Genomic DNA, 19,108 nt, shown 5'->3' with positions numbered 1-19,108 from the left:
AGCAGCTTTTAAAACAGTCAAATCATGTGCTAGGAAGCCCCTTGGTCTTCATTTATAAAAGCAATCAAAGATAGAGTTTGAATCTGGTTAGGAAAACCCCTAACTGATTCCTATTACAAATCTCCATTCCTTCTTAAAGTCCAATTAGCTAAGTAGCCTTTAAAGAAGGATGTGCATCCAACTTAAAGCACTTAAAACAAGAAATAAAATATCTAACTTAAATAGGACCAAATAAATCACCGGTTCAGCTGGGTCTAACTCAAAACAAAGAAAACATAAAGAAACAACTTAAAACCAGAAATAAAGTGAACCCGAGCCTTAAATCAAGCTGGGCCACGCTAAGCATCAGCTTTCTTGGTCCTCCTGCGATGATGAGTACTCAGTACTGCATCAAGTCCCTAAAGAGTTAATTTGGTAAGTGTTTTGAGTAAATATGTGGACATAGTTAAAGATATGTATAATGGTGTAGAGACTGGTGTAAGAACTGTGGGGAAGGGGGAGCTGGGTAGTGAATTCCCAATTACAATTTTATATATCAAGTATCAGCTTTAAACTCATATTTGTTTGAGCTTATGATAGACGAGCTGACTGGATACATTCAAGATCAGATCCCTTGGTGTATGTTTTTTGTTGATGATATTGTTTCGGTGGATGAAACAAAAGCCAGAGGTAAATACAAAGTTGGAATTATGGAGATCAACCTTGGAGTCCAGAGGTTTTAAGTAACTTTGGTAACAATAGGATTGAAAGTGAGGTGGTGAAAATTGATGATGGGAGATACCAAAAAGTGAAAATTTTAGGTACCTAGGTTCACTCATAAATAAAGAAGAAGAAATAAAGGATAATGTTGCACAAAGAATTATAATAGGATAGACGAAGTGGAGGGATGCATCTGGAGTGTTGTGTAATCGACATATTTCTTTAAACTTGAAGGAAAATTTTATAGGCTCAGTTAAGCGACCAGCAATGATTTTTGGAGCTGAGTGTTGGGCAGTGAAGAAACAACATACAAACATAGTGTACCTGAAATGAAGATGTTGAGATGGATGAATGGTAAAACTAAAAATATAAAATAAGGAATGAACTAATTAGAGCTAATTTAGGAGTAGCTCTGACACATGTTATGTTGCGAGAAAGTCATTCGAGGTAGCATATGCATGTGCAAAGGAGGTTTTTGAATGCTCCAGTACAGGGGGTGATTTGATTCAGATCAAAGGAGGTAAATGAGCCATGGGTAGTCCTACAATGACTCTAGGAGAAGTGGTGAGGAAAGACATGCATAGGTTAGGACTAGTAACAGGTTATGGTTTTGAATGGAGAAACAAACATCCATGTAGCCGACCCCATTTAGTTGGGATAAGGTTGAGTTGAGTTGTATGTCTGTTTAAGAGTTTTCTGATAAGGTAAACTAATGTGCCAAATCTAACAGCAGTGAAAATGAAAGTTACGACTACAATTCCTGCCAATAGCATAGAAAGTTACAACTATAATTCCTGCCAACAACATAGAAAGTCAACTATAGTTCCTGCCAATAACATAGAAAGTCAACTATAATTCCTGCCAATAACATAGAAAGTCAACTATAATTCCTGCCAGTAACATAGATGTCAATAAGAATTTAGAATTTGCACAAAAGAAAAAAGAAAAAGAGAAAAGATATAGAAAAAATCGTATTATTTTTATTGCCACCCTTAATAGGTGAACTCATTGTGATATGTTGGGTTGCAACCCTCTACTTAATTATTTCACCATACACAAATTTTGATGTGGAAATGGTTGTGTTGCAGATGCGTAGTGGCATATGTTTCAGATCTTATACTTCTTAGCGTAAGCCTCAATCCTCACCGTAAAAGAGGTTTGAAGTTGTCGTCTCTTAGCTTGGATCATTCGTAAGTTTTCACATCCTTCCTTTAAATAATACAATTCAGTTTCACATGCAATCAAACATATAGGAAAAACTTATCTTGCTGTAAGGATTTGGTTAACTATATTTGACTGTAATTATTTGACCTCAAATATTACCGTATTATAGATCTAGACCTGAAAGGAAATTCCTCCAGCAGAGGGTTTTGGAAGATGGCCTTTGTTTGGTCAATTGCATTTTATGTTCTCGTTAACAAAGATGGTTGAGTAATCACTTATAACGTGGCGGGGGAGCCTGTTGTGAAGGTCATCCAGAAGGGGTTAAGGAATGTGAATCCTTCCTTAGGCGATCCCTTGTGGGCTGTTTTGTATAACATGATGTAGAGCTTTTGGAGATTTCTGCTAGAGTTTCAGAAAATGAGTTTCCCTATCCTGCTCGAAGTTCGATACTTCGATCATTAGGAGCTGGATCATTCCCAACTATTTTTCCTTCTGAGCCTGATGCTTTGAAAGCCTTTTTTTTTTTTTTTTTTTGGGTCCACTGGAGGACTAATGGTTTGGACTTCGGAGCTTTGGCTTGCTGTTTGGACCCCTTCGCTTTGATGACAAAAGGAGGAAATTTAGGCATGAAATGGATACAGTTTCTTGGCATTCTGCTTCGGGTGTGGAGCTTCACCACTCTTGAGGTTATTTTCTTGGCTTTTGGTGTCATTATTAAATATGATGAGAAGAATCTGAGGTGGGACGTGATTGATTTTTCCAGGGTCCTACTCTCATTCGATAACTGGAAGGGGATTCGGGGATTCCATCATCTATCAAAATCGAGGTTAAAGGTTTTGTCTTTTGGGCTCGTTGTGTCATCAAGGAGATGAGTTCATCACCATAGCAATCAGCATGACCCTTTCTTAGAGCCCTCCGTTTCACCATGAATCTGTGTCTAGGCATCAGGTTGGGTCTCAGGGCCCTGGGGTGGAGGTCGAAGACAACCTCCACTTAAGAGTTCATGGGGTTTAGGTTCCCCCTCTTTCTCATGTTTGTGAAGGCTGCTACTCTGCTAGAGTTCAAATTTCAAACTTCCTTTGACCTCTCAGACTTGTAATGCATCTTGGGGCGAAGGGTCTTGAGTTCCCACTTTATTGGGAGCAAACTTAACTCATGTAGTTCTAGGAATAGTACTAGTATTCTTGTGCCTGGAACTGGGGTTCAGCCTTGAATTCTAGCCTTTAGTCTGACCCATACTTGGTTGAGCTGGCTTTCTCACAGCCCTTGGCCTCTAGTCAAGACCTGTCAATCATTACACTGGATCTCAGATTCTCAAGCATTCTGGACAGTTAAATAGCCCATCTCTCACTGCCCTCAAGGGACCTTCTTGTTGTGTGTTGATATACATTGTTGTATCCCTTACCTAACAGCTTGAGCTTTGGGGATAAGTGGTTGTAACATGGTATCTGTTAGCTATATGGCCAGAATACCGTGGGCGTATTCTGGTCCTCTTTCTTTTGTTATTTTATTTATTTCGTACATGTGGTTTAGTCCCACATTGCTAATGTACAATTGTTTCATTCTTCATTATGATTATAAATAAAGATGTGCTTGGGATGACTAAATTATCCAAGCATTCATTTTCTAATCCTATTCTGTTAACATGGTATCAGAGCAGAATTCGAATTAGGGACCCCCCCTTCTCTTCCTTTCTCGATTTCAGCCTCCTCCCCTCTCATTTGCAAGTTTTTTTCTTCTCCTTTCCCCTTGTTCTTCATTCACCCCTATTAGGGCAGCACTGATGAGGTGATCAATAGATCCAGTGGCTGCCCTCCATTACCTCATTCTATGATCAAGTTATTTGATCGATAGGGACAATTTCAGCTCCAGTTGCTGCCTGCGATATTTGAAGATTCTGTTTTTTTGTGGACTGCTCTCACTCCCTTCCAAGGAAGCAATCTACATCATTGAAGACTCAAGAACTGCAGCAGTATTTACTATTCTGGATTAGTTCCTATCTCCACCAAGTTTGAAGACATCCTAGATCGATTATTCTTCCACCAAATCAGGGTTTTTTTCAAAACCCTGAGCACTATCGATCTAGGGTTTGCAGGTTCTTGTTGCGGCTGATATTTGGCAGAGTGATTCAGCATTGCTAGAGCACCACTCGATCCTAGTTTCAGCTCCATCTGCTGAGTTTTTGCTCTTCTTCTTCCCTATATCGATCTCATCAATTTCAGGGTTTTTTTTCAAAACCCTAAAAAAATCGATCTAAGGGATCTACTTGGCTACTGTTGCTGATTTTTGGAGACCATTGTTCTACCACTACCAGCAGGCTCTCCTCCAATTTTCAGCCCTTAACTTGGAGGATTTCTTGGGTTTTTCTTCACAACAGCCCCTTCGCACTTGGGCTTCTCTCTGTCTTCATGGGTGACTCGTAGATTCGATGCTACTTGTTGGTGATGGAACCATAAGCTGATTATCACACTTTTTCTCCAAATCCAATCAAGTTGGATGGCAGTAATTATTTGCTTTGGTCTAGGTCTGCATCCTTTGCCATTGCTGGTCGTGGCCTTACAGGTCATATTAGGGGCACTACTGTTATGCCCACTGAGGTTGGAGCTGCTCAAGACAAGTGGCTTGCCAACAATGGAGTTCTTATGGCCTACCTAATTGGTTCTATGACTACGATCTGCAAGACATTTTTCTTCTCCTTGACACGACCTCGGAAATTTGGGCTGCTTGCAAGGAAACTTACTACACTTGGCAATGATGCCCAGGTTTATGAACTCGGAAGAAGGTCCTTCACACTACTCGGGGGAGTTGACGGTCTCAAGTACTATGCTACTTTGCGTAGCCTTTGGCAAGAATCGACCACTTTTCTAACTTTCGCCCAAGTACATGCCGATATTACTTCTTACAAACAACATATGGACAAGATCGAGTCTATGATTTTTGCGTGTTTGAATGTCGAGTATGATCAGATTCAGGTTCAGGTGTTGGGTCATAAGCCATTTCCCACACTTGAACAGTCCTATGCCCTGGTCTCCTCCGAAGAAAACCGTAGGGCTGCCATGTTGCACCCTCCTATTACTGGCAGATCGGCACTCCAGGCTACTGCCCCTACCACTCCTACACCTAGTGGCACTGCTTCTCTTGGTGATTCTACTACTGGGTCTGTTGTTTGTGAGTACTATCACAAATCTTACCACACCAAGGAGAAGTCGCTGAAACTTCATGGGAAACCGTGACTTTAAGCTAAAAGGGTTGCCAAGACCAAGACAAAGACTAAGACCAAGGCCCATCAAATCGAGGATCATTATCATGCCCCTCGCATCGACTCCTGGTCTATCCCAGGATGATCTACAGCACTCCTTCGTATGCCGAGGTCTTCCACGGGCCGCTACCTCTACTACATCGCCATCGCCAATTCTTACGCTACTTCAGTGCTCCCACTTTGCCTTGGCCGTATTCCATTTGGGGGTCATTGTGCTTCGTAGCTTCACATCCTCGGGATCATGATTCTAGTGGCTACAGATCATATGACCGGTTCCTCTGGTTTGTTTCATAGATATTCTCCCACTTCTGGGAAAGACAAGGTCAAGGTAGCTGATGGTTCCCTTTCTTCTATATCTGGAAAAGGAATCATCAACTGCACTTCCTCTCTTCCATTAACTTCTGTTTTGCATATTCCTAATTTTACTACTAACCTTTTTTCCATTAGTAGTATTACTCGTGATCTTAACTGCAAAGTCACTTTCTTTCCTTCTCATTGTGTATTTCAGGATCTGGACTCTGGGAGGACGATTGGATTGGGTAAAGTACACGGTGGGCTGTACCTGCTTGATGATGGTCACTTCTCTCCACCACCATTGCCTTCTCTACTACACCAGAACTCCATGATCTCTTCTGAATTCTACCAGTAGCACTCTAGGTTAGGTCACCCCCCTTTAGGAATTTTAGCACATTTATTTCCTAGTTTGGTCACCCTTCGTACTAAGGATGACTTTTTTTGTGAGGCGTGTGTTCTGGCCAAACAGACACGTTCACATTATCCTATTTTAAATAAAAGGAGTTCTTCTTGCTTTCAGTTAGTGCACTCTGATGTTTAGGGCCCTAATCGTAAACCCTCTATTTCTGGTCATCGGTGGTTTGTCTCTTTCATTGATTGTCATTCTAGGCACACATGGGTGTATCTTTTGCACACAAAAATCAGGTTTTTTCATGTTTTCAGCACTTTCATAAAATGGCCCAAACTCAGTTCCAGGCTACTCTCAAAATATTGAGAAGTGATAATGGGACAGAGTATAAAGAATCACAATTTCAAAAATATTTGGCTGACCATGGAATCATTCATCAAACTAATTGTGTTGATACCCCTGCCCAGAATGGTGTGGCAGAAAGGAAAAACCGCCACTTGTTAGAACTGGCCAGAGCTTTGATGTTTGCGAAAAATGTCCCGTCTCAACATTGGGGGGATGCGGTTCTTACGGCGGCCTATCTCATCAATAGGCTGCCCTCTAGGGTACTTAACTCTTGTAGCCCCTCTGATATTTTGATTGGTAATTCCTCCTTTATTGTGCCTCCCAAGGTGTTTGGTTGTGTGTGTTATGCTAGAGATACCAAATCTCCAGGAAAACTTGAACCTCGGGGGCTCCATTGTATTTTCTTGGGTTATTCTCCAACCCAGAAAGGCTATAAATGCTACCATCCCCCTTCCCGCCGTACCTTGGTTAGTATGGATGTTATTTTCCATGAGTCCATTTCTTATTATTCTTCCCACCTCTTCGTGGGGAGAGTCTTGGTGAAGATGTGGCTTTCGAAATTCCTTTACTTGAGGTGCCTCTGGCTGCTGCCACCATCTTTACCACCCTCGGCTGCTGTCCAACCCCTTTACCACCCATGGCTGCTGCCCACTTTTTGGATGCTTCCCATCCAACTTTGGATGCTGCCCATCCTACTTTGGAGACGCCAACAACCTCTCGGCTGTTCCTCCCTCACCTAATGGGAATCCTTTACGGGGGAGACCATAGAAAATAGTGTTGTTAATATTCTTATTCGGGGAGCGACTCACCCGAGAACTATTGGTGAATTTCAAGAGAATTGACAACTCCAACATGATCACCTATACAAGGGCAGATCCACCGAGGGCAATTGCATCCCACTGTAGCACCAGTACCCATCCAATTGCCGGCTCCGGATACGATCCTACATCTCCTGGTAATCCATCTCCTTCCGACCTACTTATCGCACTTCGCAAAGGTACTAGGACTTGCCTTTACATCCCATATCTCATTTTGTTTCTTATAACTCTCTTTCTCCCTCTTTTCGTGCATTTGTATCTTCTCTTTCCTCTATCTCGATTCCTAGAAATTGGCAGGAAGCATCTACAGATGGAAAGTGGAAGGTAGCAATGTTGGAAGAAATGAGAGCACTACACAAAAATAATACGTGGGATCTTGTGGCTCTTCCTCCAGGGAAAAAACCAGTGGGATGTAGATGGGTCTTCGTGGTTAAACAAAAAGCTGATAGCTCGGTGGATAGGTATAAGGCACGTCTGGTTGCAAAGGGGTTCACTCAGACTTATGGAGTTGACTATCAGGAGACCTTTGCACCAGTGGCAAAGCTCAACACCGTCAGGGTGTTATTATCTTGTGCTGCGAATCTTGGGTGGGATCTTCAGCAGTTAGATGTCAAAAATGCCTTCCTCCATGGAGAGCTTGAGGAGGAGGTATATACGGACATTCCACCAGGTTTTTCTGATGACAGGACTAAGGGCAGGGTTTGTAAATTGAAGCGTGCCCTTTATGGTTTGAAGCAGTCACCTAGGGCCTGGTTTGGCAGATTTCATAAGGCTATGATTTCAGCAGGTTACAAGCGAGCAATGCCGATCACACTTTGTTTATCGGGACGGCTTGGTAACAAGGTTACTCTTCTCATAGTCTATCTCGGATGATATTGTGGTCACGGGTAATGATGATGCTGCAATCAGGGATTTGAAAATTCTTCTTGGCCGTGAGTTTGAGGTCAAAGATCTTGGTCCCCTAAAATATTTTCTAGGGATAGAAGTTGCTCGATCTTCAAAGGGCATCTTTCTTTCTCAAAGAAAATATGTCCTTGATCTATTGACTGAGACAGGGCTACTTGGCTATCATCCTTCAGATACTCCTATGGAAGCTACTACAAAACTTAGGGAGAAAGAGGGTGAGCCTGTTGACAAGGGTGCTTATCAGCGATTAGTGGGCAAACTAATCTACCTTTCTCACACACGCCCTGACATTGAAGTTGTTGTAAGTTTGGTGAGTCAGTTCATGCATGATCCCTATTCCTCTCATATGGATGCAGTCCGTCGTATTTTGAGGTATTTGAAGTCTGCTCCGGGAAAGGGAATCCTTCTATCTCCCAATGGTCACTTGAAGATTAAAGCCTATACTGATGCCGATTGGGCTGGTTCTCCTGACAGGAAATCTATCTCTGGCTACTGTTCCTTTGTGGGTGGGAACCTTGTCACATGGCGTAGCAAAAAGCAGAATGTTGTGGCAAAGTCTAGTGCTGAAGCCGAGTTCCGCACAATGGCACAAGGAATTTGTGAACTTCTGTGGCTTAGAGGATTATTACAGGATATTGGTGTTGTTGTCTATCTTCCTATGATGCTTTATTGTGACAATAAAGCCACCATTAGCATTGCTCATAACCCTGTCCAGCATGATCGTATTAAACACGTGGAGGTTGACCGTCATTTCATCAAGGAGAAGCTTGAAGCCGGTCTCATTTGTGTTCCCTTTGTGAAGTCCACTGATCAACCGGCTGATGTGTTCACTAAGGGGCCGAGTAGCAAGTCAGTTTCATCCTATCCGAGTCAAGTTGGGCATGCATGATATATATGCACCAACTTGAGGGGGAGTGTTAGCTATATGGCCAGAATACCGTGGGGGTATTCTGGTCCTCTTTCTTTGTTATTTTATTTATTTCGTACATGTGGTTTAGTCCCACATTGCTAATGTACAATTGTTTCATTCTTCATTATGATTATAAATAAAGATGTGCTTGGGATGACTAAATTATCCAAGCATTCATTCTCTAATCCTATTCTGTTAACAGTATCAGAATCCGGAGGTCGGGTGTTGTGTTCGATCCCTGTTAATTGCGAGGGGTTTGTGTCATGTGTTGTTGTGCCCCCATGTGTGTAGGCCTGCATGTGCACCGGGGGGTGTTGTGTGTTGATATACATTGTTGTAGCCACTACACAGAAAGAATTGTCTGTCTCTAAGTACTATGCTGCCCTCAAGAGTCTATGGCAACAATTGGATCACTACTCTCGGTTTCAGCTCTCTACTGCTGCGGACATTGCTGCCTATCGCAAATATGTGGACCAGATTCGTACCTATGATTTTTTGGCTGGACTTAATGCTGAATATGATCCAATTTGGGTTCAAGTTCTTGGTCGGGTACCTTTTCCAACCTTGGAGCAGGCCTTTGCTTTTGTTCACACTGAGGAAACTCGTAGGGCTGCAATGTTACTCACCCCTACGGTTGAAAGATCAACCTTACAGGCTGCTGGTTCTACTCCTATTCCTCCATCAGAGGGTAATGCTTCGGCTGTTTCAGCAAAGGAGCCTGTCAAGTGTGAACATTTCAACAAACCATATCACACTAAGGCTACTTGCTGGAAATTACATGGGAAGCCTGCTGATTTTGAGGCCAAACATGGTCGTGGTAAAACTAGAAACAAGGCTAATCACATTGAAAGTGCAGCTACAACCCCCACTACTGAAGGTGGCCTCTCCCAGGAAGAATTACAAGCTTTCTGGCATATGTTACAGACTTCCACTGCCTCTACTACATCTGCTCCTGCCAGTTACTCTACTCCATCAGGTTCTCACTTTGCCCGTTCAGGTATCTTTTTTGTTGGTCATTGTGCATCGGTTGTCTCCACTCTATGGATTATAGACTCCAGTGCTACTGATCACATGATAGGTTCATTTAACCTTTTCCATACCTATTCTCCTACTTCAGGCAAGGATAAAGTCAAAGTGGTTGATGGATCCCTCTCATCAGTATCCGGGAAAGGATCCATCAGCTGCTCCCCTTCCCTTACCTTGTCTTTTGTTTTGCATATTTCTAAATTCACTACTAATCTTCTCTCTATTAGTAGTATTACCAAACATCTGAATTGCAAAGTAACTTTTTTTACAAATCATTGTGTTTTTCAGGAATTGGACTCAGGGAAGACGATTTGATCGGGTAGTGTGCCCGGTGGATTGTACCTGCTTGATGATGGACTTCCTCTTTCAAGAGCGTTACCTTCTTCATTATGTCAGCCATCTTCATTCTCCTTTGAGTTACACCAATGGCATTCTAGATTAGGACACCCACCTTAAGAACTTTATCTCATTTATTTCCATCCTTAGTTAAGAATTTTAATAAGGAAGAGTTTTTTTGTGAGGCTTATGTCTTGGCCAAACAGACACATTCAAATTATCTTATTTCTAATAAAAGATGTTCTTCCCTATTCAATTTGGTTCATACTGATGTGTGGGGTCTTAGTTGTAAGGTTTCTATTTCTGGTCATTGATGGTTTGTCACTTTCATAGATTGTTATTCTAGGTTCACTTGGGTCTATATGATACACACAAAAGCTGAAGTTTTTTCCTGTTTTCAATACTTTCACAAAATGGTTCAGACCTAATTTGATGCTACTCTCTAAGTCTTGAGAAGTGACAATGGGACAGAGTATATGGGAGGTCAGTTCCAAATATACCTGGCTGCTCATAGCATTTTACATCAGACCAGTTGTGTTGATACTCCAGCCCAGATTGGTGTGGCTGAGAGGAAAAATCGCCATCTCTTGGAGGTGGCCAGAGCACTTATGTTTGCTCGAACTGTTCCCTCCTTCTATTGGGGGAATGTTGTCCTTACTGCAGCCTATTTAATTAATAGGCTGCCCTCTCGGGTACTTGGTTCCAAGTCCCTTATCGAGCTTCTACACGGCTCTTCTTGTTTTATTGTTCCCCCTAGGGTTTTTGGCTGTGTTTGTTATGCTAGGGATACTAAATCCCCTGGTAAACTTGAACCCCGCAGTCTCCGCTGCATTTTCTTGGGTTACTTTGCCACCCAAAAGGGGTTCAAATGCTAATACTCTCCTGCCTGACGTACCATGGTGAGTATGAATGTTGTCTTTCATGAGACTCTCCTACTATTCGTCCCCACCTCTTCAGGGGGAGAGTGTTAGTGAAGATGTGCTGACCATAGAACCTCCCCTTCCATATGTTCACAATGAGTCTATTCCTGTCCCTCCTACTCCTAATCCTCCCTCTACCTTCGGGGGAGAGGTTCCTATACAGGGGCAGACCATCACAGATAATGTTGACATTCCTATTCAGGGGGAGACAACTCCAGTCCAGAAAACCATTAGTGAATTTCAGAGGAGGATTAATGATTCTAATGTGCAGACTTATGCAAGAAAACATTAGCAGCTTCAATCCACTACAGCACCAATACCCATTCAGTTTCCGAACCTGGATCCAAAACCTGCTTCTCCACCCGGTAATACTTCTTCTCTTGATCTTCCTATTGCCATTCGCAAAGGTGTCAGGGCTTGCACTAAGCACCCTATATCCCATGTTGTTTCCTATGACTCTCTTTCTCCATCTTTTCGTGCTTTTGTTTCTTCTCTTTCTTCTGTTCGTATTCCTAACAATAGGCAGAAAGCTCTATCAGATGGAAAGTGGACGGCAGCAATGATGGAAGAAATGGAAGCCCTGGAAAAAAATGACACATGGGAGCTTGTGGTTCTTCCACCAGGGAAAAGGACTATTGGATGTAAGTGCGTGTTTGTAGTGAAACAGAAGGTGGATGGCATTGTGGATAGATATAAGGCACGACTCGTGGCAAAGGGGTTCACTCAGACATATGGGATTGATTACTAGGAGACCTTTGCCCCTGTGCAAAGTTGAATACTGTTCGAGTTTTGCTATCTTGTGCAGTCAATCTTGGATGGGATTTATAGCAGTTGGATGTGAAGAATGCTTTCTTAAATGGAGAACTGGATGAGGAGGTGTATATGGACATTCCACCAGGGTTCTCTTGTGACAAAAACCAAGGCAAAGTGTGTAAATTGAAGCGTGCATTTTATGGGCTGAAGCAGTCACCTAGAGCATGGTTTGGCCGGTTTCACAAGGCCATGGTTTTTGTGGGCTACAAGCAGAGTGATGCTGATCACACTCTCTTTATAAAGAGGGTTGGTGAAAAACTCACTATTCTTAGTCTACATTGATGACATTGTGGTTACTGGTAATGATGGTGATGAGATCAGCCGTTTGAAGACATTTCTTGGGCAGGAGTTTGAGATTAAAGATCTAGGAAAGCTACGGTACTTTCTTGGGATTGAAGTTGCTAGATCTTCTAAGGGAATGAAGTTGCCAGATCTTCTAAGGGCATTTTTCTCTCCCAAAGGAAGTATGTCCTAGATTTATTAGCTGAAATTGGTTTGTTAGGATGTCACCCTTCAGATACTCCTATGGATGCTAATGTTCGTCTCAAAGAAAAGGAGGGTGAACCTGTTGATAAAGGCCGGTACCAAAGACTAGTGGGGAAGTTGATTTATCTCTCACACACACGTCCTGACATTGTTGTTGTTGTGAGTACTGTGAGTCAGTTTATGCATGATCCCCACTCTTCTCATATGGAGGCTGTTCTTTGTATCCTTCACTACTTGAAGTCAACTCCTGGAAAAAGGCATTCTCCTGTCTCCTCATGGTCACGTACGGATAGAGGCGTACACTGATGCTGATTGGGTTGGTTCTACAGATCGCAAGTCTATCTCTGGGTATTGTTCTTTTGTAGGTGGCAACCTTGTCACTTGGCGTGGCAAGAAATAGAATGTGGTGGCTCGTTTTACTGTTGAAGCAGAATTTTGTGCTATGGCACAAGGCATTTGTGAGTTACTTTGGCTGAAAGGTTTGCTACAAGATCTTGGTGTTCCTATTCATCTTCCTATGTTGTTGTACTGTGACAATAAGGCTGCAATTAGCATTGCACATAACCCTGTACAGCATGATTGCACCAAGCATGTTAAAGTGGATAGACATTTTATCAAGGAAAAATTGGAAGAAGGGCTGATTTGTGTTCCCTTTGTGAAGTCTGTAGATCAGCTTGCTGATATTTTCATCAAGGGATTGTCTGGAAATTTGTTCCATCCTAATCTAGTCAAGTTGGGCATGATTGACATATTTGCTCCAACTTGAGGGGGAGCGTTGAATAATGTATACCAGAATCTTTTTTGGTATTTTATTTATGCTTTATTTATGTACTTTTGAACAAGGGTAGAATTGTAATTAGGGCTGTGACACTGTTCATGTGAACAGTATCGTGAATAGTGTTTCCCTTTGTAATCTCTTTCATTATTATTATAAATAGAGAGCTTGACTGATCTCATTGATCATTCAAGTAATTCAGTCCAATTGTGTTTTGTTAACAGAAAATTCAAAGGGGCTTAAAATAAGGTTAGGCAAGGGGATTTAATCATTTAATGTTGGCCTCGAGTTTGGTTGTAGGTTTAATGAAAAACAGAGAATTATGGTAAAAAGAAGAAGAGGGAAAACATAGTATGGCAGATGGGTCAATGAATCACTCCTAGGTTTAGATGCATCACAGTTCCAAGCATATGCAACAAAGATTTTCCAAGACTTTACCAACTTTAAAAATCAGCTTGGGTGCACTCCTACTTGGATTCAATTAAGAAGACCAATATACTTGATTATAAATGAGCTGAAAATGTGATGTTACCTAACCTACATGACTCAGTAGACCCAAAATAAGCCCAAACAACTATACTAACAAATAATGAGGGACAAGAAAATAATTAATGAACCTTCCTTAAAGCCAAGTAATTGTCACAATTTACAGTTCCAGCACTAGCTCTGAAAAGAAATTAAAGACGAAATAATTAATTCTAGCAGTTAGTAATGTTAACTATCCCAAATTACCCATTTCCCTTGAAGCTCTTTGACCCTTGTGGATGATTCTCACCGAAATCCAACTCCCGGGTAGGGTCCACTCTATCATAATGCCACGTAAACAGTTACATCTTTGAATTCACAGCATATGCACCTCTTTTATAGGCCTTTGGGGATTGTTTTGGATTCCCATGATAGGAGTGATACTGTTATGCTCTCTACCATTTAAGACAGCCTTGGGTTTCAGATTTCTAGGTCCTTGCTTCAAGGAAGGGATGGAGGGAAAAGGGTTTGGGAAATGAATTTATGCTACATAGTAAGTTAAATAATCCTTAAAAAGAAAGACCAAACTGATAATGTTTGACCCCATGGAAAAGTACAACTATCCCCATGTATGGACATGAAAATAATCCAACAGTAAACATGTTTTAAATCCTTCAATGGCCTGGTTCCACATCACTCAATTTATAGTTTGACTCCAAAATTTGTATTTCAGATTCCATTTCTAATAATAGATGGTTCTACGTTTATTAAGGTTTACAGATTTTAGTTTTTATTAGAAATGCGATTTTGTATACTGCAAAAATAAACTGAGAATGTCACATGAATCCTGAATTACTGGTTTTTCTTATTAGTTTCTTTTCCTTAGAGAATCCGAAGTGCCATCTGGTATTATAATTATCTTTTAGGTGGCATGCATTTCTTTGAATACTTATTTATTTCTTTTCCTTTCCAGGATGTGGTTTCACAGGCCTTTTAAAGCCGATGAATGGCTATTATACGTGGCAAGTATCAGAAAAAAATTGCTTGTTTTCTGTTCCAGAAAATTTTCTTTTTTTATGGTGTCCTCCTCATGGTCACTATGACTCTAATGGATAAAATGGTTTACAGATTGATAGCCCTACCTCGGGTAATGCCCGTGGTTTCTGTTCAGGCCGCATATTCAACAGGAAGGGGGAGGTAACTAATTTACTTGTCTTTTCTACTTTGCAATGCTATGTTCCTTTTACTTTCTCCTCTTGCACATGGGGTTTTGTAATGTTAGTTGAAGTTTTCAATGTTGATTTTGCAGCTGCTTGTTTCGCTGACTCAAGAGGGTCTAATTAGGAAGGCCAAACCAGCAAATTCAGTTCCAAAAGCAAAGCTATAAGATCGGTTAATACGTGAGGATTGAATCGCCCAGAAAGTACCACCATGGACTTGGTCCTTTGCATTTCAAAGAGTCATAATTTTATCGTCAGATTTTATTCCAATTATTATTGAGAATAGATCATACTATTTATTTCTGAAAACTGTGATCTCATTTCATCTTGATTTTGTCACTGTAAACATTTTTGTTTTGGGAGTGGGAGTGGGGGTGGGGGTGTCCATGGGTCCCTGTTACAGACCCGACTGTGCCTAGATAAGTCCAATTTTGGATACCCGTCTAATAATTGAACCAGTTCTGGGCTGAGTCTTAAGCCCTGTTTATGATTCAGGTCTGATTTGTTTATCCTGGTGCTCTCCAATTGGATATCAGATGCCCATAATTAATTTGTAGTTAAGGAATTAAGTTTGATGTGCACAACCTGGATGCTCTCTGTTTAAAATTCACCTACTCGATGTGTTTTTTTGTTCTTCAATCTTAAGTCTCTACTCACTATCATATATATTTCTGTTTTATTGTATTTATTGAACATTGAGAAAATATTAAGTAAACATAATTGGGGACCTGGGCAGGGGTGAGGTGCTCTTATGGTATCAAAACATAGTCTGTGACAGGTCAAGAAGAACTAGTAGTGGCTATGTAGCTCTGAGTGTATACCCAAAAAGAAGACAGACTTATAATCTCATCCAACTAATCTCGAGATTTGATGTGAGATGATGAGATCTTTCTGTTTCAAACTCACACATTTCCAGCCTGCCAGCAGTTCCTTGAATGAGAGTAGATATGATGCCATGTAAACCCTAATTTCCTCTGTTAAAGCCCCATTGAACAAAGTTCACTTGACAGTGTAGTAGTAACTGATTGGCTCAACCTCAGATATACACAGGATCCATCTGTTGGCTTAGATAATAACCCTTGACATTAGATGATCAGTCCACCCAACAGAAGAAGGCAACTCTGCCTGAGGTTTTTCTTTTCCATATCTCATTTATCTTTGATCATGCTAATTTTGTGGGACCTTCTGAATTAATCTATCTCAATCCTTTTAACATGTGACATCTGGTAAATTATGCCTGAATGGCTGAATCCAACCTTTTCGATGCATCTTGTAGCCACCCCTATTAAAAATCGAATTAACTGTCAAATTATGGTTTATGAAGCAGATAGGCTTTTGTCACGCATTGAGTAATCAGGTTTGGAACCAAGTGTAGCATTCTCCGTTCCAGACCTGACTGTTTTGGATCCCTACAGTTTTGGCATAAGTGGCCTTTCAAACAACTAAAATGATTTCCTATTCAAAACTGTGAACTCTGTGTTTGAATTACAGATAGTAAAAGATGAACAAGATCTCAGGACAAAGTAATATCCTGATTTTATTGGTCTGAACTCTGAAGATTCTGAACCCATTTTATTGCCAATTTTAATGTTCTGTTCCACCCAAAATGGGAATGGGCTGGGGTTATGAACTTATAATCTGATGATCGAGTCGATTTCATGATTATAAGTTCATTTCATACCGGACCAGACCGGAGTAGGGTTATGTACATTCTCATTATGAGAAGAGGTTAGGTTATAAACAGAATGGAAGTCAAACATCACAGTGTCTATTAACGTTTGGATTAATAGGGATTCATTGGATGGATCACATGAACATTTTGGTAGACAATCTCAACCATTCCACCCATCATGTGTGAAATTTTTTTATCTTATGTATTTTTTCAACAGTTCATACTCTTTAGAGTTCAAACTAAAATAGTTCCAGACAAATTTTACTTTTTCAAATAATATTGGAAATACAGGAAAGTTTTCCTTCCCATGGAAAATGATTCACCCACCCATCCAGGGTTATTGTTACTCCCCCCACCACTACTAGATGAAGGTCGAAATTATCTCCCCTCATAATAATGTCTATCCCATTATCGTATGTATTGGGCTCCTCTCCTTGGAGGGCATCGCCCAATGAGGCATCCAAAGGCTGGGTTGTGCTGCACACATCTCTGTGCTTGCCCAGTCAATCATTGGGATGTGTGTGGCACAGCCCAGCCTTTGACTGCCTCATTGGGGCACTCATTGGGCGACGCTCTCCAAGGAGAGGAGCCGAATCCTTACCATAATGACTCACGATGAAAGTAGATGGGAAACTCGGCCCTTAAAAAGATTATATTGACACGCAAATAAGTTGGATCAACTTAACTGGGCTTGAAAAGCTATTATAAGGTACAGGAAACACAATACATGTGAATATGTGATAAGGAAACCTTGTTTGTAACAACATTGTCATGAGAAGGTCCCATTGAAATGTGATGAGATTTCAGATTTGGTCGGCCGGTTTTGGTATGTTTTGTCGAAGCATGCTCGGGGGCTTTGGTCACTTGATCAAGTCCTCTCATTTGCATTGGTGCATGGCATGCACCCCCTCCAGCTCATCCTCCCTCCCCCCCCCCCCCCCAGTCCCATCCCACCCCAACCCTCTCCCTCTTGGGCGCCCTCCTAGTGTCTTATGAGCCCTCGATAACTAGGGCACAAAAAAGAGAATTTGAAATGTGACAAACTTGGAAGTGTTTGAGTGTGCCTACAGAATAAAGGATTCTGCTGCCTTCTTTTCAAGGAGACAAGGACAAAATTTGGGATCGCAGTGATCCATGGTCCCGATCTAATCCTGGTGGCAAATTTGATTTTTCTCATCTTTGAACCTTTTATACCTATGAACTCCTTGAATACTTTGGGTAGATATCGCTTGGATTTCCTAGAAAACAAGTTTTTCAATCCCAATTTTTGTAAGACATTGGTAGATCCAAACGACCTGAACCATAGAGTTTGAGATGTTTTGGAGTCAAAACGAGTGAGAGAGTGAGAAAACAACTTGCTGACCGTCTCCTTCTAGTTTGAGACTTTTTAAGTTCTGAAGGCAAATACTGAGTAGGGGTGTCAAGTGGTTGGGCATGGTTAGGTCTAATCGGCTCCCACCAATTTAAGGCAATAAAGATTTAATTGGTCGATTACCACTAGTCTATAATCAAGCTATGACCGGCTAATCAGACTATAATCCAGCTAATTGTGTTTAAACAAGCCAATCGGGCAATAAACGGCTGGTTAATTGTCAGGTAACGGTGCCGGTCAGTCTCAGTCAGACTACAGACACTGTTATCAACCGGTCACAATCGAGCTAGGCCCAGCATCAGGTTGTCCACTAATCGGTCGATCGAGTGTCGGCCTTTAATTGGTCAGGCCTATTGGTGCGGCCCAACATTTGACACCTCTTGCCGGCGATAGGACATGGGTTGGATCAGCCGATCCAGGCGATCCAAACGACCAAGATCTGAGCCCCAAGAGATACATATGTGACTCGATCAAAATCTTGGATTTGTGACGATTGATTCCGATTTGGATTGGGCCTTTCCGGATCCAATACTTAGTTTTAAAACTATGTTCTTATCAGTCAAATTTCAGCCCAACACAAAACATTATAACTTAGAAAATGGTTAAAACATTAGGGGAGTAGGACTCGTGCATGGAAGATTCCCCCATCAAGTCTATCTTATATTGGGCGGGGGTTCTTTGGTAAATGTCCATCCAACTGTATTCAATGCAGGTCTTGCATGAAAACTATTGCCAAACATTTGTTTGAAGTTCCTTAAATTTATTTTATTTAATGACATTTAGTCATATATGCAAGAGGTCTCTACTTGATCACATGGTCTCCACACTAAGGGTGTCACTATGTTATGAGTACTGAAATTGCTTCTATATCTAATTATCTATACCAAATTGAACCGAATAAATTCAAAATGGTATTGATAAATTGGTATGAGATACTATACGGAGTCGATATTCGGTATGATATCAAATATTCATAATATTGAAAATACACCATTCCATATTGATATCGTATCGAATAATATCGAATCAAGTCAGTACGGTATCAAACTATCAATATGAGATATCTGTAACGAATTAGTATATGTCGATATGGGGTACCGTACTAATTGACATCCTCACTCTACACCAATGCAAGGGCCAACGGAAGAGCGTGCCTCGATATCCACCGAGGGACAAAAGCACCATTTCATGGTGCCTTGTAAGAGGGTGTAGAGAGTGCGATGAATCAGGGATCTTTTTTCCCTTATTTGGACAAAAGAATATTTTATTGGGCAAGAGT

The 19,108-nt window shown here is 41.2% G+C and overlaps 1 protein-coding gene across 3 annotated transcripts in view; it reads left to right on the top strand.

Moving 5' to 3' along the window:
• The window catches only part of LOC122666177 (acyl-CoA thioesterase 2), a 67,526-nt gene extending 52,268 nt beyond the window's left edge, over positions 1-15,258 (top strand). For 2 of the 3 annotated variants that reach the window (XM_043862317.1, XM_043862315.1), the window contains 4 exons: positions 1,788-1,889; positions 14,539-14,587; positions 14,694-14,762; positions 14,875-15,258. In XM_043862317.1, the coding sequence (XP_043718252.1) occupies positions 1,788-1,889; positions 14,539-14,587; positions 14,694-14,762; positions 14,875-14,952 (298 nt within the window). In that variant the 3' untranslated portion in view covers positions 14,953-15,258. The remainder of the gene's footprint in view (positions 1-1,787; positions 1,890-14,538; positions 14,588-14,693; positions 14,763-14,874) is intronic. The other variant, XM_043862316.1, reaches the window with a different exon arrangement.
• Positions 15,259-19,108: the final 3,850 nt, after the last annotated feature.

This window comes from Telopea speciosissima, chromosome 6 (assembly GCF_018873765.1).
Source record: "Telopea speciosissima isolate NSW1024214 ecotype Mountain lineage chromosome 6, Tspe_v1, whole genome shotgun sequence".
In the NCBI taxonomy this organism is placed as follows: domain Eukaryota; kingdom Viridiplantae; phylum Streptophyta; class Magnoliopsida; order Proteales; family Proteaceae; genus Telopea; species Telopea speciosissima.
This window is presented reverse-complemented; position numbering and strand designations above follow the sequence as displayed.